Source organism: Oncorhynchus clarkii, chromosome 21, assembly GCF_045791955.1.
Source record: "Oncorhynchus clarkii lewisi isolate Uvic-CL-2024 chromosome 21, UVic_Ocla_1.0, whole genome shotgun sequence".
NCBI lineage: Eukaryota > Metazoa > Chordata > Actinopteri > Salmoniformes > Salmonidae > Oncorhynchus > Oncorhynchus clarkii.
The window spans coordinates 40,245,268-40,263,850 of NC_092167.1; the positions used below are offsets into that span (position 1 = coordinate 40,245,268).

General features: G+C 41.3%; 1 protein-coding gene across 3 annotated transcripts in view; it reads left to right on the top strand.

Moving 5' to 3' along the window:
• LOC139379011 (protein Dok-7-like) overlaps positions 1-17,055 on the top strand; it is a 36,872-nt gene extending 19,817 nt beyond the window's left edge. Inside the window, exons 8-13 of one of the 3 annotated variants that reach the window (XM_071121719.1) lie at positions 2,119-2,167; positions 4,063-4,145; positions 5,815-5,884; positions 10,043-10,219; positions 11,590-11,848; positions 12,193-17,055. In XM_071121719.1, the coding sequence (XP_070977820.1) occupies positions 2,119-2,167; positions 4,063-4,145; positions 5,815-5,884; positions 10,043-10,219; positions 11,590-11,848; positions 12,193-12,208 (654 nt within the window). In that variant the 3' untranslated portion in view covers positions 12,209-17,055. The remainder of the gene's footprint in view (positions 1-2,118; positions 2,168-4,062; positions 4,146-5,814; positions 5,885-10,042; positions 10,220-11,589; positions 11,849-12,192) is intronic. The other 2 variants (XM_071121721.1, XM_071121720.1) reach the window with 2 other exon arrangements.
• The last annotated feature ends 1,528 nt before the right edge of the window (positions 17,056-18,583 follow it).

Below are 18,583 nucleotides of genomic sequence, written 5' to 3' on the forward strand. Positions count from 1 at the left end.
TTAAGGAGCCTTTTAGTCCTAGACTTGATTCTCCGGTACCGCTTGCTTTGAGGTAGCAGGCAGAACAGTCTACTACTTAGGTGACTGGAGTCTTTGACAATTCTTTGGGGCTTCCTCTGACACTAGTATATAGGTCCTGGATGGCAGGAAGCTTGGCCCCAGTGATGTACTGGGCCGTACGCACTACCCTCTGTAGCGCCTTACGGTCAGATGCTGAGCAGTTGCCATACCAGGCAGTGATGCAACCGGTCAGGATTCTCTCAATGGTGCAGCTGTATAACTTTTTGAGGATCTGAGGGCGCATGACAAATCTTTTCAGTCTCCTGATGGGGAAAAGGTTTTGTCGTGCCCTCTTCACAACTGTGTTTGGACCATGACAGTTCGTTGGTGATGTGGACACCAAGGAAATTGAAACTCTTGACCCGCTCCACTTCAGCCCCAACTCCTTTGTCTTCAGCCCCATCTATGTTAATGGGGGCCTGTTCGGCCCTCCTTTGTCTTGCTCACATTGAGGGAGAGGTTGTTGTCCTGGCACCACACTGCCAGGTCGCTGACCTCCTCCCTATAGGCTGTCTCATCATTGTTGGTGATCAGGCCTACCACTGTTGTGTCGTCAGCAAACTTAATGATGATTTTGGAGTTGTGCTTGGCCACACAGTCGTGGGTGAGTACAGGAGGTGGACTAAGCACGCACCCCTGAGGGGCGTGTTGAGGATCAGTGTGGCAGATATGTTGTTGCCTACCCTTACCACCTGGGGGCAGCCCGTCAGGAAGTCCAGAATCCAGTTGCACAGGGATTTGTTTAGTCCCAGGGTCCTTAGCTTAGTGATGAACTTTGTGGGTACTTTGGCGTTGAACGCTGAGCTGTAGTCAATTTGCAGCATTCTCCCATAGGTTTTCCTTTTGTCCAGGTGGAAAAGGACAGTGTGGAGTGCGATTGCGATTGCATCATCTGTGTATCTGTTGGGGTAGTACGCAAATTGGATGGGTGTAGTGTTTCCGGGATAATGGTGTTGATGTGAGCCATGACCAGCCTTTCAAAGCCCTTAATGGCTGCCAACGTGAGTGCTACAGGACGGTAATCATTTAGGCAGGTTACTTTCGCTTTCTTGGGCACGGGGACTATGATGGTCTGTTTGAAACATGTAGGTATTACAGACTCGGTCAGCGTTGAAAATGTCAGTGAAGACACTTGCTAGTTGATCCGCGCATGCTTTGAGTACACATTCTGGTAATCCATCTGGCCCGTGGCCTTGTGAATGTTGACCTGTTTAAAGGTCTTGCTCACATCGGCTACGGAGAGCATGATTACACAGTCGTCTGGAACAGCTGGTGCTCTCATGCATGCTTCAGTGTTGCTTGCCTCGATGCGAGCATAAAAGGCATTTAGCTCATAAAAGGCATTTAGCTCATTTAGTGAAGCACTGCTACTTCCTTCTTTAGTTTTTGCTAGTAAGCAGGAATTAGGAGGATAGAATTATGGTCTAACATCTTAAACCAAATTGCTCTTCTTTCATCGAAGGGAGTCTGTTTTCACTCTCTGATGAAACAACTTCAAATGATGTTCATGTTTTTTTCTGCCCCATAGACAATATGTGACTTTATTGATCTTTTAAACCTAGAGCTCTCTCTGCTGGTGGTGCATTTAGATATTAATAATCCATATTGCTTTATCAAGGTTAATTTCTGATGACCTTTGTAGAAAACAAAAAGGGATAGTTCTGTTGATTCCTCTGACTTGTCTTTAGTGTAGTCTTCGGTCACTTTGAAAGACTATGAGTGCCGTAAAGGTCCAGCCTTACAGTACAATAATTCCTCTGTTAGCTGCCCAGCACCAGTCCTATTGGATAAAGCATTGTGTGAGTGCACATCTATCAACATCGTTGTGATACTCAACCTCAGCTAGGAAAACAAAGACCATTAAGCGCCCTTAGGTTTCAATAAGTCATTGTAACTCTATGTGAGCAAGCCATAGTGGCTTTCATGTTTTTACATAAAGACAATGCCCTAGTTATATTAGTTGAAAGGCTGGCACAAAAAGAGAAAATATTGTGTGAAAGGAACTTTTTCATCTAGTCTGAATTATTGAAGATGTTCTCTTTCCTTATTTTCTCACAGGGGAACCCGCTCTCCTACACAGTGGGCTCGGCAATGCCAGCCATACCAGGTAAATCTGTTCCACTGGCTGTGTGCGTGTGTATGCACACCAATGCTATTATATGCCTTTAATATCCCTGTCCAAGCATGAATTTATTTTCAGACTTGTTTATTTTGCAGCATGTTTAGATAAGTAGTTTGTTCTTATTAATGAATCCCATGAATTATTAAACCGATGTGCAGAACCTGTATAACTAGATATGCGTTGAGCTGCAAGCACAGAACGTTTGGACTGAGGTTATCGAGACCACGCCCTCACCTGCCTCAGTGACCAATCGCAGCTCTGAGAAGCTGAAGAGTATGAATGAGGAACCAGCAGCTCTCAGCTGAGCTATTAGGCTCCCGCGGCACAACCGGAGAACCATGTAAAAAGACAAACGCACAGAAACTGTATGAGTCAACGGCCTCTGCTTTGGGACATGAGCTTACATCCCAAGAAACCTTACCACCTGCAGACCTTTGCGTGATCTGAACTCGGCTTGACAAGGCCACAAGGGGGGAGACAAGGGGACTATCATTTTACGAAAACTGCTTCAAGTGCAAGAACGGGGAGGAGTGCTATTCGCCCACTAGGGTGACACCAGCATTGCCCGGGAACAGCGTTGTCCTATAGGTTGGTCAGATTCACCACAGTGGTGTATGTTTTGGACAGCCACTACCCTCTGGGCCTTGCTTGGAGAACGGTGTGGACTGTAAAGGGACACCTAAAGAAGAGAAGCCCATTGAAGTGCAACTGCTGTACCCTAAATTACAAGATGGAGGCCTTCCATGTGTGGAGGTGAAAGGTCATTCAGTTCCGTTGAAGGTAAGAGAGCGCTCCCCTTCCGATTTCCTCCACTCTTTATTGACTGAACTCCATGCTAACAGACAAAGCCTGCCTCTTCCTTCATGGATTCCTCCCTCTTGTTTATTCACTTCTTTCCCTGTTCTCCTTGACTAAGACCTTTTCTTTTCTGTATTTCCTGGACTATTTCTCCTCCCTTTGTCAAGCTGTCGATGCCTCTCTATGTTTCTTCATGCTGCATTGATTTTGCGATTGAGCTGCTTAGATGTTTGGGAGAGATGCAGAGCATCTCAACCAGTTGCTTCAGGATGAAACAGAATGGTATAAGAAGCAATATAATTTGACATTACTGTGATGGTAAACAAGAAAATGACTGACTAAATAGACCATTGTCATATTTGTTCAGCATGACCCCAGATTGTATAGCATTACGTTGACTGTTATTTAGACAATGTGGTTTTGTGGAGGTTTCCATTTGTACTGGAAATGACATCAGGGCCACTGTGTTGGCTGCTGTGCTCGTAACAGAGCCATCCCCATGAGTAATACAGCACTTATCCCAACCACACTAGGGAGCTCCAGACAATGTAATGCTAAAGTATATCCTGTCCTCTGACATGTTGCGGTCTTGTAAGACGTTGATTAATCAATCCCCTGCAATCGTCGTTTCTTATCCTAGGATCAGACAGGTTACATGTTTGGGCACCAAGAGACACCACTTCTTTGACTGCATTAGTACACAGCATGTACAGATGTAGGATCTTAATTTGGAAATGTAAAAAGTGTAGTGTAAAAGTTGTACATTTGAGGTTTAAAAAGGCTCCTGAAGATTGTAATTTCCACTTTGAATTTTCAGACTTGATTTTCCCTTACGAAAAATGTATCAACCCCTACAAAAATGTTAATTAATTATAATCCATGTAATAATTCACATTTCCTGTTGCTGCAGGATTATTTTCCAGCTGTAGCAAACTGGCTCAAATTAAGATCCTACATCTATAGTAGACAAAAAGGAAAACCTGATATAGGGATATTTTTCTCACAGGCTTTACTGCAGTGTAATAGGAGTCTGGTGTGTTGTTGCACATCTCAAACACACTTTATTTTCCTCTTGCCACCAGACAAGAAGCTGAAAAGTATGGAGGAGAGGAGCAAAGTTGAGTATGATACCATGGATAGCTGGGCGTTGGAGAAGAGTTCAGAGGTAGGAGGTTTATGAATGGGATTCCTCACTCCTCTTCGATCATCAAACTCACATGCTTCAATTGTTTTTATTACTATGGTCCAAACTTAAAAGGAAACACCTGTGAGGCCAAATGTCTATGGAAAAAAAGGTAAATACTTAATTTTTTTAGAAAGTAACAGCAAAGATTACAAGATATTGCATCGTTACTTAGAACACTTTGGGTTGTTTATATATTTTTCAGAATTTATCCAAACATTTGCAGTCTGCCATTTCTTTGTGACCCTAGTATTTAGCAACAAAGCCTCCTTCACTCACGCCGCCAAACTTACCCTAGTAAAACTGACTATCCTACCGATCCTCGACTTCGGCGATGTCATCTACAAAATAGCTTCCAATACTCTACTAAGCAAACTGGATGCAGTTTATCACAGTCCATCCGTTTTGTTACTAAAGCTCCTTATACCAACCAACACTGCGACCTGTATGCTCTAGTCGGCTGGTCCTTGCTATATATTCGTCGCCAGACCCACTGGCTCCAGGTCATCTACAGGTCCATGCTAGGTAAAGCTCTGCCTTATCTCAGTTCACTGATCACGATAGCAACACCCACCCGTAGCACGCGCTCCAGCATCCCTAAAGCCAACACCTCATTGTGTAACATATTGCACGAATTGCAAAATTCGTATGATATACGAATTGCTACATTTGTAACATATCACACAAAATGGATTATATAGTTAACAGTTGTATTATGTAGTACACAGTTGTATTTATGTAGTACACAGTTGTATTATGTAGTACACAGTTGTATTTATGTAGTACACAGTTGTATTATGTAGTACACAGTTGTATTATGTAGTACACAGTTGTATTATGTAGTACACAGTTGTATTTATGTAGTACACAGTTGTATTTATGTAGTACACAGTTGTATTTATGTAGTACACAGTTGTATTTATGTAGTACACAGTTGTATTTATGTAGTACACAGTTGTATTATGTAGTACACAGTTGTATTTATGTAGTACACAAAAAAAAACAGTGACCCATTTTGGCTCGTGAGAGCCACTTTCAAATTTACTGGCTGAAATTATACAAAAGTTTGAGAGTGCATCTTCAAGAACAGTTCATTAGAATAAAATGGCAGTTATTTTGGGGAGGATTATGTGGGTGTGCCAAGCAAGTCAGTGTAACACACTGTTTGGCAGCTATGGAGCAGAACAGACAGAACACATTGTGTAAGAGCTTTACTACCTAAGTCAGGATCTCTTACGCTTCAATCTGACAGGAAGCATTGAGGCTGCACTTTTCCATCATGTTTTCACACCAAAGACTGTAGCAAAACCCCCAGAACAATGGTCTCATAAGAAAAGGCATGAATAAGCCTCAATAAGAACAAGAGACACTTCAAGCTACATGCCCCTTTCAGCTTAAGTAGACACGCCTGTAAGATTTCAGTACACTCCAATTAGTCAATTCTAAATCTAACTTGAGTGACTCCCGTGAACTGTTGAGTAGAGATTATCTTTAAGTCTGGGTTTTAGTCTGTTGTTGAAATATATTTTTTTTTAAATTGAAGTTGGACTGAATTCTTTGTAATTAACTACAGCCTCAGGCTTGACTTCGTTTGATGTAAACACCCCCCTCCTAAACAAGCATGTTACTTATTGTGTACTGTGTCTTGCAGCCAGAGGAAAAAAGCAAGTATGAGCTGGTGGGCAGTTGTGGACAACAACGGTTCCTTCATGAGACTGAAGGTGAGTGCATTTAATATTCCAGTGTTCTGTTCCACAATAGCCGAAAATGAGCGTGGAGAGAGCAAGATAATGAGGTTTGTCATTTATGTTAGTTTTTTTTTGTCTGAATACTGAGCCAGTCAAAACATTGCACACACTGTATGTAGATTTTTCGATTGTTATTGACTGTACTTTTGTTTTATGTGCAACTCTGTGTTGTTGTTTTTTGTCACACTGCTTTGCTTTATCTTGGCCAGGTTGCAGTTGTAAATTAGAACTTGTTCTCAACTGGCCTACCTGGTTAAATAAAGGTGAAATTATTATTTTACTTTAAATCTACAAAGGCTGCCCTTAATGTGCCTCTGACTGATGGGCAGTTTATTTTTGTTTATCTTCCTCAACAGAAAATTTGGGATTTCGCTTCTAGGCTATCAACTTCTCAGGTCAACTGAGGTAACTTCTTAATTCTCAGTTGTCAATCGCAGGCAAGTTCTTAGCTGAACTTCACCTTTCAATTTCTCCCCGAAGTTCCTGTGCTCTCTCTCCATTAAAGTGGATCATTTTGATGAGTTATCACCTGCTGCTCAGAGTGTGTGGAATGACATATTGACCGTCTGGAATGGCAGACAGACAGACAAACAGCATCCTGTTGGATTGAGACAAGCACCAGATGTAGGGGTCAGAGAGGGCAAAGAAGAGGTACAGACAGGTCTGTGACACCTGGAGTGCTCTGTGAGATTGAGCAAAGGTAATAGACTAGCACCTGACAGGGAACACTTCATTTGACGAGGTGTACACTTTAGAACACCTAGCGTGCCTTAACGTGAGTAGTGCATTTAGAGAGTTGAGCTTATGCGGTTTCTGCATTATGATGCATTTACATCACATTTCAACATTCTATAGCAGCCATGTTTTCTCCCCTTTAACATTACATAGGGAACAATGCTACATAACTAAATGTCTCGAATTAGAACAGTATTCAACATTCTAAACGTTGGCCTAATTCTCTAAATATATAGCTCTGGCCTTAATTAACTAACGTCTGATAAATAGTATTACAGAACAGTAGTGCCTGTGTCAAACTAGCTTTTTGCGCCGCCAACTCAATTGAAGTATTGTACAGTACAGTGAGTAAAAATGTGTTTTGTCCTGTTGTTTTACATGCTGTACACTTCTCAGGCTTCTGTCTCTGCTTCCATGTCTATTGTCATCTCTGTGTGTTTGAAAATGTCTGAGCGCTTCATCCTGCCTTTGTATTTATGTAACTCATGTTGCATAAGGAGCACACATTTTTGTTACAGCTGTGAGAAGAACACTCACTCTACTGTTGTACTGTCGTCACACAGCGTTTCCGCAAAGGATGTCCAGGCAGTGAAGTGCACATGACAGAGTGTTGGCCATGATGTGAGGTGAAGGGACAGTCATCAGGGTCACTTAGGCCGCCCACTCTCACGTCCCCTCAGTCCTTTACACACCTGTTCTGGAACTCTCCTCACTGCTGTCACACAGTGGCACCACACCCATCACTCATTCCGCCACCATTTTCCTCCCACACTTGGCTTCAGTTCCCGTGTCACCTTGCCACCCTCCTCCTGTTGAAGCCATAACATTAGTTAGTAGTTAGTGCCCCTCAGGCTTGCTGGATCTCTCTAGGACAGGTCTTCGGTCATGAGTACTGGGGACACTGTTTACCTTACAAAAGAATCAGCTCTCTAGTGACTGTACTTTTTTAAATGTCCAGCAACCTGTGCCAAAAAATTCCCTGAACTTTTCAAAACTGGCTACCTTCAGCTCCTTATTAAAAATAAACTTACTTCTAAAATTTCACAGAACTTCAGTGACAAAATAACCTCTCAACACTGCTTGATAAAACAAATTCCTACCCACCAGAGTACAACAAAAAGCTAGAGTAGCAGCATAGAGCCCCTGCTTAGACAATTGGCACAGACCATTGGCACTCTGTTCTACAAGCCAAAGCAGCCGACCTTCCAAAGAGAATCCACAGAGCGGTGCTGCACCACAAAGAGCTGTCTGCCAAAATGGCTGCCCCCCTGCTGGGCTTACTCTGTGTGAACGGAGGCTAAAAGATCCCGGCTTCTGAAGCTGTGTGCATGCCCACTGTCGTAATGGGCTGCCATTACGGCCTGCTGTGATTGCAAGGGATGGTTAATGTCTGATCAATTAGGCATCAGTACTCTCAGACGATACCAAAGGAAAGACCCGCAGAGAGACTGCCAGTCTCGAATGGCTTCTCAATTACTTTGGAGAAATATTGCCCTGACACTGTTGGTGCTCAGCTGGTTAGGGTGCCAATGCCGCCATTTTGAAGGATTGAAATGGAATGACGGAATGGAATCGCTGTAGAAGTAGGTAGCCTTTTCCAAGCCAGTGTCGCCCATAGGGCAGGAGCCTATCTCCTGCTTCTCTAGCATGAGGCAGCTTAATGTACAGAACGCTAGTCCACTAACTATGTGTTTTATGTACTGTATCAGTATGTATGAGGGATACTGTAGTTTGACTCTCTTGAGAGAAGCTAAATGAAACAGAGGCTTGTGTCAAAAACTGCATGTACTAATAGGGAGAACGTTTTATCCTATAGTTGTATTTGTGAAACATTTGTACAGTATCTGGTGCTTTTTGATCCTAAATCAAGCTAGCTGACTTTACAGGAAAAAGTGACGTAAAATCCTCCCATGGTCTGTTTAGAACTATCTGTGTAAAGCGGTATCGGTTTTGCTATCCCACTGTTTTCACAGTAAGACGACCACCATAACTCTTTTATATAGAAAGGGCCTTTTATGCAGTGTTTGTTCTTCCAGATAATGGCCCCTGGCTATAGGGAGTAGATGCACTGACCTAGAAAGATGAATGTGATTTAACAATGTTTACTCAAGAACAGCTGCGTCCAGTGTTTTGCATCGTGCCGTTGGTGATAGCAGAAACACAGGTTACAATAGAAGATGTAGTAACATCTTACTGCAGTTTAAGAGGTTTTACTGAAGCATTTAAAAGATTACGTGAGCAGTAATGATTTACATCGCTATCTAAAAGTTTAACACCAAATTCTGTTATAGCCCTTGAATCAGATCCTTCACAAATCCCTATTTGTAGGTTGTAGTTGTATACGTTATTTAATTCAAGGCCGGGAACGCCGTAATGAATCAGGTTATGAAAAGCGATGGCATCTACTGTAGCTGATAAAAAGCGACTACTCTGAAATGTACATATTTTAGCTATGGTCTATACCATTGTAGGAATAAGACATTGAGGTCAATGGCAGTCAACCACCCAGTAATGTATTCCTCTCTTTACCCTGAATGGCTTTCAGCTTTATGACAGGCAAAGCTCTTTGGGGACTTCCTTCTCTTGTCTCTCTACACTATCTGAGAGCAGGTGCAAAGCATGTGGGTGGAACAAATTGACTTGCTGTATTAGTCTAATTTCTGTGTTTGACAGGAAAGACTGTTAAAACTGATACAATACACACCTTTTGGTTGTTTTAAGATGTATTTTCCCCACTATTTCAACCGTTCAGCAATACATAATAACTTTAGTCCTGGGTATGTACAGATACCATATCTTAATTTGTGCCAGTTTGCTACAGCAGGAAAATAATCCTGAAGCAACAGTACATTTGAATTGTAATGTGGATTATAATCAATGATTATAATCCATTTTTTTGTAGGGGTTGATACCTTTTTCGTTAGGGGAAACCAAGTCTGAAATATTTAAGTGGAAATTACAAACTTCACAAACCTTTTTAAACCTTGAATACACTACACGTTTGCATTTCCTGCGGGGCAGGAAAATTCCTATAACAACAGGATGATCAAGTTAAGATACGGCATCTGTATAGTAGGTTCAGTTGCACACATTTGCTAATACCTTTTGTAGGTCCTATCAAGGACTAGATTTTTCTATGAGACCATTGCTTTGCCCTGATGGAGACACCAACAGAAACTCACAGCAGCATGTTAAGTGCCACAAAATGGCCACCAGTAGGTCACTAATATTGAGAATATGGTAGAGTGTAGAGAAGTTCATTCTGGAAATAACACTCGTGTGGTTCAGATTCATATTTTTTTTTAGGTATGCATCACCTGTGCCTGCTGATAAGTCAGCCTCATTTGGCCTCCAGAACAATCTGTGAATAACACCCTGGTATTTCTCTATTGGCAGGGGCCAAGTTTGTGTTTCCGCCAGACATGGTGGCTCCAGAAAGACCCTGCGGTGATGGTGTGACATACGTCAATATTCCCATTAGCCCCATGTCTAAGAAACAGCTGAACTACATGGAGCTGGAGCATCAGGAGCATGCTGGGGTCAGGGGGACTGGCCAACACCTTCCAGGACAGAGTAAGAGCCCATTTTCTCAATAACAACCTGTCTTTTATGGGTCTCTGGTGGTCCGCACTTCTGTGATTTCAATGTCTTCTGTCTTGCTATTAATTTTTCTATAGCCAATTGAAATGATGTGCATCTTGAAGTGCACTATTGTACATGGCTAATTGGGGAGGACAGGCTCATAGTAATGACTGGAACGGATTAAATGGAATGGAATCAAACATATGGTTTCCATGTGTTTTATACCATTCCCTTCACGCCATTCCAACCATTATTATGAACTAACCTCCTCTCAGCAGCCTCCTGTGACATGTAAGTACACTGTATATTGAAGGTATTATTGTGATCAAAGTCAATATCAAGTGGCATACAATATATTTCTTGCGTGAGCACAAGATTCAAGTGTGACCATTTGTATTTCAGATTTCTTGGTTGCATGCAAAAAGAGACAGAATAATAGTGCTGAGGGATGAACCAAAATGTCAATTTTTTTCCGGTAATTAAACAACTGACCGACATCAAGAACTATGTGGGATGCTGGGCTTAAGGGAGTTGTAGTTTTCATAAGCAAATACTCAACCTAGTTCAGTGCAGAAATGTAGTAATTAACTACAATGACCACAATTCATTGCGCCAGCTCAGACAGAGACTTTTTCACCTGCTAAATTAAGTTAGATACACATAGACCACATGAGAGCGAGGAATGTGCATAATACAACTACGAGAAGGAAAGAGACAGTTTGTGAAAGTATGCCTTATCTACTTTGAAGAACTAGTTAAATAATTTTGTCAGACAGCTCTGCAGAATACTTCGGCAGGTTAGTCTAGATAAATAGTATGACTAAAGACAGTACAGTATGGGGAGCACAGAGATAACGTAGGTTGTCTGTCTGGCTGGCTGCTACTGCCTGAGCAGAGAGAAGAGGATTACTTTAAAGAATGAAAAATATTAAACTCAGTAAATAAAAACGAATGAATATATAACTGAAATATTGTATTATTTCATAGTCGTTTCCTATTTTTCAACCCAATGTGGACCTGAGATAGGCAATGAAATATTTTCAATCTTTTGGAAATTTAATGATCACAATGATCAACATTTTTGGCTATGGAATTTTAATTGAAAAGCTCTAAAATAATTTTACTGTCTTTATTTCATCATGTATTTAGTGTTTGAAAAATCGTCGAAACCAAAATCAAAAACTGTGATTTAAAAAAAATGTACTATAATAAACTGAACCAACCTCAAAAAGCGCTAATCGCTCAGAACTACAGGATGGTGAAGAGGGACAGGGTAGCTTGCGACCACTGGCGTATCGATTCCAATAAGACTTGAGAGACTCTTGGTAAATGATAATCCCCTATTTCTATTTCTCCATTAGTTGGAGATTGCTCCCGATCTTTCCGAGTGACAACTGAGCCACCATCATCAGCGTGGTCTAATCGGCAGAAAAGTCAACCATTAACGTCATTACTCTCCGGGAATATGAGGGACAGTCTTGCTCAACGCGAGAAAGGTTCATTTCCAATGTCAGCGAGAGGATTTCCGTCCCGGTGTGTGCCATCATCTATATATCACTTGGAGGAGCAGCGTTCCAGTTTAGCCGCGTCAGAAGGTCATAGGGCGTTCGGAATACCATGGTGAAGTCTCTTGCTCTAATGTGGTCATCTTCCCAGAGTGTGTTGACGTGTGTGTGTGTGCGTGCGAGCATGTGTGTAAGGATTTGTCCACTTTATGAGATCGCCTGGAGAATGCATAGCTGAAGCAATCTTGAAGTCAATCTCATTGCTTCCTCTGTAGCTCAAGGACAGGAATACATTGCTGTTCTCTCATTTGAATGGTAACCGTACACAAGAGTGATCACTCAGTGTTTTTAAATAAACCTCCCTACCGTGGTCATTCTATTTTTATGCATGATGTCCTGAACGGAGGGTCAACAATATTACTGATCTCATGGACTGTCTGGTGTTTCTTCACTCTACAGGGAAAAGTTCCTCTAAATATGCCCTGATCGACATCACTGCTACGGATGCTGCCCACAAAACGGGTACCCAGCATGCCTTGGGGAGAGAGGAGGGTCTTCACACCCTGGAGCAGAGGAGGAGGGTAGTACCACAGTGACATCCCAACTTCAATCTTGACCTCCACAGGGCATATGACTGGCCTAGACTAGGCTGTTGTATAGAATTCACCAGAAACATGGATTTCCTGGGACGCCTCAAGTTGCCGTGATGTCAAACTCCTCTGAGATCTGCCAGATTTGATATCTTTAACACCGATTGTTGACAGCTTCCATTGAATTTTGTCCCAATTACTGGGCTCTTCCGGGGAAGACTAACCCCAAGAATCACGCCTTCTGCCCTCAGTGTGAATTATACCAACAGTAGGCCTACAGCACTGACGCTTCACAATCATCACGAAAGCAACATGAAATCAAACTCTAAGGAAAAAATCTAAAGTTGCTGCTTGGATGGAAGGGAACATTTCAATCAAGGCTCTCTTTAGCCGTGTTCCCATTGGCAGTTTAAAGTGACTCAAATCCTTTTTATTTGCATTTCTGATTTGCATCTGCTCTTTTTCCTGCAGACTGACCAGTCCAAAAGCACATGTAATCGGACATTTCAACCTACATTTCAAACCACATTCTTAGAGATACAAATCTAAATTGTGTAAATTGTGGCTAAACGGTCAAATCTGAAATATTTGCCCTCAAGGGGTTTTTAGACTGTTATTCGGCATATCTTGTTGCTTGCTAGCTGCTCTGTTGGCAGTTTGACGTGAACATGCGGTAGCTTACTAGTTTGTTAATTGTTTACCAACAAATGAGTGAATGTGCTAGAAAACTAAACAGCTACCTAGCTAACTAGCCAAAATAGACTGGATCATTTTAAAAGTGTTCTTACGCTATGATTTTGAACATTCAAAGCAACTGGTAAATGTCCATGGCAGGCATTGTTGCCACCTTATCTTGCTACCTAACTTCTGAGGGATAGGATGCACAAGCACCACCACCAATCAGCCTACAACACCGCACACACATCCGTCACTACTACTAGCATAGCTTTGTCAGCAAATGGTGTCAGAACACACTAATCCGATTTTGTCACTTGTAACTTGCTGTTTGGACATTCAGTAGTCCAGAACGGATTTGAAAAACACAACTGATTTGAGCAATAAGGCAGTGTGAACAAGGCTTTTGTATATTCAGAAATCTCATTAGAAGGCATTATGTCACTGTCACAGCCTGGGCAGACTTGGGTGGAGTGGGGGGCTGAAAGTGCCAGTCTTAGGGGGAGTCCTTACCCGGACGAGCAGTGGGTTTTTCACAGTCTTACCAGTGCCACCCCTAATCTGATACAATACGATTAGAATCTCATTTGGGGAAGATGAGGGAGATGAAAAAATGAAGAGCGTCCATCTCCATAACTCCTCTCTGATTATCATTGTATTAATTCTACAGCGGTTAGTTGTACGAAAGACTTGATTGAGGCCTTTTGATAGAGGCTAGTTCAGCACAGGGCCGGGAAGATAATGGATAATCCGTCTCTATTTGTCCTGTACATTACATGCAGTCTTACTCATTCAGAACGCTCACCACGCGTTTTAGAAACTTTGTGAAGCTACTGCAACAAAGTGGGCATAGAAGCTGCGGCGGTCTTTGTATACCGATGAGAACAACACAATTAAATCCTCATTAATGGCTTCTGATGACTCAGCCCAGGCTTGTTATTGTTCTGTGTTGTCTAAATGAACTTTGGTTGGCTTGAGTGCGGCTAATTGCCCACTGTTGACCACATATGTAGAGTTCATTTCTAGGTGCTCTCCATTTGTTTTTCAGCTTTCACGGTTCACGTGGCTTCGCTGAGGGACAGACAGAGCTTTAGCAACACACACCCTATAAATAATTCAGAACATGTCGAAAGAAAATTCATAGGATTTCTTTTCAGCTTTGCAGAAATGAAAAATGTAAAACAATATCCCGGAAATGTTTTTCAGAAGAGCCTTTGGCCCCCATTATGCACACATACATTTTTGAAATAGATAATTTAAGACAGGAGTTTCTTTGTACATTTTACCTTAGAGGAATATAAATTGCTTCTTGTCCGTATTCCCTACTGTTTGTTGAAAGTTTCACCGATAGGAAAAGATTCTACCATAGTAGTTACTACATCATTCTGTAGTAAACTGTAGTATACTGTAGAATACTATATTGCACACTGTAGTATCCTTCGATTGTGTAGTGCTTCCAATATAATTGTAAACACAAGTATACGACTAAATTATATAGTAAGTATACTATACTACACACTGTAGTATCCCTTGCTCATGTGTAGTACTTACTATATAATTTAGCAGTATACTGGAGAATACAATGCCACATCCTGTAGCATCCCTCGATCATGTGTAGTACTTACTATAGAATTTTGTAATATACTGTAGAATTCTATAGTAAATACTACAAAATTATCCACAAAAAACACTTTAGTAAATACAATCCCCCAAAAATGTTTGTTTGCATGCCAGCAAAATCGAAAAAACAATACAATACGGTGCCCACAAACTGTTAGTGCCTACATAAAGTTGTCCCAACAGCAAAGCTTTCTTTACAGCACCATGGAGTGAATCCTTACCACCGCTACACCTGGCTATCAGCGGAGCCTTCTCTGGCAGCGAAACAGTTCATTCAGCCTCATTTACTGCCTTTTAAAAAACATAGCTGATATGGCTGACTTGCTTAAACAAATGTGGTTTCTACTGACATTTGAGATGTACAAACCATGGCATAAGGGGACGATGAGTGGATAGGGGGCGATCCGTAATTTCGATTAGGACATTAATGAGCGAGTCAGGATGGATGTAGTCAATAAAACTATTAGTTTTATTCTACTAGTCAGAACCATAGGATAGATAAATGGGGCATATAAGCAGATAATGAACGCTCTTACAATATTCGATGATGACATTTCTCTTAAACAGGCTATCGGCTACATGTGCACCACCAACAGCTAACAACTTACTACACAACATACACTTAGTAATGATTTCTTGGCTACAGTATACATATCTCCCTGGCATATTACATCATTTTTGCAGCAGCATACAATACATTTTTGGACTCACTTGAACAGGAAGGTGGTGCAGCGGTCTTTCGTGGGCAAATTTTGACATCAAACTTCGTCATCAGAGTCTGGCATTCTCTGAATTTATGGTGCACACACCAACTCCACTGAATAGCAGGCTAGTGATTGCTTTGCAACTCTTGAAGTTAAACACAGATTCCTCCACTCATTGAGTAATGTTTATGTCCAATGGCCGATGAGCACCGATACGTTTCATCTATAATTTCTCTTCATATGAGAAGGACTGCAAGCTTGCTATCTAAGATTTTGAAAGTACAATGTTGACATGTGGTCAGGTGTTTGAATTTCCAAGCTCTCTGCCTAGATTTTTGGGGAAATCATGTAATAACCAAAAAAAAATCTTTAACAAATCAAAATATATTTTATATCTGAGATTCTTCAAAGTAGCCACCCTTTGCCTTGATGACAGCTTTGCACTCTCTTGGCAATCTCTCAACCAGCTTAAAAAAAAAAAATGAGGTAGTCACCTGGAATGCATTTCAATTAACAGGTGTGCCTTGTTAAACGTTAATTTGTGGAATTTATTTCCCTCTTATGGCAAGAACAGCTCAAATAAGCAAAGAGAAATGACAGTCCAACATTACTTTAAGACATGAAGGTCAGTCAATCTGGAAAATTTCAAGAACTTTTCAAGTTTCATCAAATGACACCAATAAGAAGAAGAGACTTGCTTGGCCCAAGACATTAGACTGGTCGAAATCTGTCCTTCTCTGATGAGTCCAAATTTTAGATTTTTGCTTTCAACCGCTGTGTCTTTGTGAGACTCAGAGTAGGTGAGAGAATGATCTCTGGATGTGTGGTTGCCACCGTGAAGCATGGAGGTGTGATGGTGTTTTGCTGGTGACACTGTCTGTGATTTATTTAGAATTCAAGGCACACTTAACCAACATGTCTACCACCGCATTCTTTAGCGCTATACCATCCCATCTGGTTTGCGCTTAGTGGGACTATTATTTGTTTTTCAACAGGACAATGACCCAACACACCTCACTGCAGTGTAAGGGCTATTTGACCAAGAAGTAGAGTGATTGAGTGCTGCATCAGATTACCTGGCTTCCACAATCATTCGACCTCAAACCAATTGAGATGGTTTGGGATGAGTTGGACTGCAGAGTGAAGGAAAAGCAGGCAACAAGTGATCAGCATATGTGGGAACTCCTTCAAGACTGTAGAAAAGGCATTCCTGGTGAAGCTGGTTGAGAGAATGCCAAGCATGTGCAAAGCTGTCATCAAGGCAAAGAGTGGCTACTTTAAAGAATCTAAACTACTGGTTACTACATGATTCCATATGTGTTATTTCATAGTTTTGATGTCTTTACTATTATTCTACAATGTAGAAAATAGTAAAAGTAAAGAAAAGCCTTTGAATGAGTAGGTGTGTCCAAACTTTTGACTGGTACTGTATATTTCTCTAGTATCTGTAAATACTTTTCCCTGTTTTAATTCTAGTCATCTTGGTTTTCTCATACATTATACATTTGAAGATATGTGCACAGATCAATGTAAAGAGTTTTAAAAACAATGTCTGTATTTTTTCAAAAGCCTTATTTTCATTAAATTGTATTTATAACAAATAACATTATTTTGATGTTTGACTGGTTCACTCATGGGACTAATTTTATCCTCATGTGGCTAATTGAACATAAACCCAATGGTTGCACTGTAATAGAACACCTACAATCAAATGGTTGTTGGTTTTGGTTGGAGTGAAAGATTATTATTCTGCTTGTTGTAGGGACCAAATGTTATAGAAACCATCAGGGTAATAGGAGGCAACAGGATCAGGTGCAAAACAGTGTCCAGTTTATTTACAGTGAAAAGGTGGAAGACTCAATCCAATCGATATTTACATAGGGCTGTAAAAATATTTACAAAATAGAGAAATTCTCTGTCACTGCTAAAACACTGGTTCAAATTAAATCAAAAGCTGACGTTCAAAATCAGGCCTACCCTGCCAAAACAACTATAGCAGGTTGGGGTACACCGGGCTAGTGACTAGCTGATGGGATCAAACATCTTTCATAATTAGCTGTGATTACCCGTTGATAACAGGATGCTATTTAGCTGTAAGCAGCAGATTTTCGACCAACCGTTACTTGGCGATACTTTTCAACTCCCATGACTAGTTGCAGGGGGAACGTTTGAGTTGACAATTTTTATTTATTCAAATAAATCTCCCTTTTCTCCGTGATGTTATCCAACCAGAGGAGGTTGGTGGGAGGAGCTATAGGAGGACATGCTCATTGTAAAGACTGGAAGGGCGCAAAGGGAACGGTATCAAACACATGGAAACCACATGTTTCACTCCATTCCATTAATTCCATTCCAATGTGCCCGTCCTCATAAAGCTCCTCCCACCAGCTTCTTCTGAATCCAAAAATGTATATGCTGCCATCTGGTCTATTTCTGATCCTCTTAATCATCAAGCCTGGGGTGTATTCATTCCGCCAATTCTGTTGCAAACGTTTCTTAAATGGACACAAACGGAACAAAATGGGACCTACTGTACCTGAATTTGTCCAATACAAACTCTAGTTTTGCACTGCTTGCTTCCGTTTGGTTCTTAAACAGTAAACGGTTTCCGTAATGAATACACCCCAAGTGAGTGTCATTCAAAGTGACACTTGATTTCTGAATCTTGGTCATGCCATGTAGCACTTTGGGGTGGACACCCACCTGTCTCAATCAATAAGAGAGTATCAGAAATAGACGATGTCGAGCAAAAGATTATCTAATTCAATAGCGGATCATTTTCCCAATCAAATTGTCCTCCTGCAATTAGCCATGGGAGTTTAGAAGACACTGGTGACTTCCAAGTCGAGAATATAGAAAGCTTCGCCATGTAAAGGATGGTCGAAAATCTGACGCTTACGACCAAATAGCAGCCTGTTATCAACGGATATCACAGCTAATGATGAAAGATGTTTGATCCCATCAGCCAGCTAGTGACAGCCTCCTCACAGCTCACATACCTGAGCTAGAATAGAAATGAAGCACAGCACACTTGAGAAACAGACAACTTTATACCAATGGTCCCTCCCCATGGACCATACCATTCCCCATGGATAGGTTACACTTATTAACCAAAACTGGCATCAACTCAATGGTCGCTTTCCCCTGCTCAGATGTATCATGCATCACCCAATGGTTGCATGCTACATCATCGACTGGGTCATCGACTGATAGATTGCTATAACATATGATGTGTCACGCAACCATTGGTTGATGCATGCA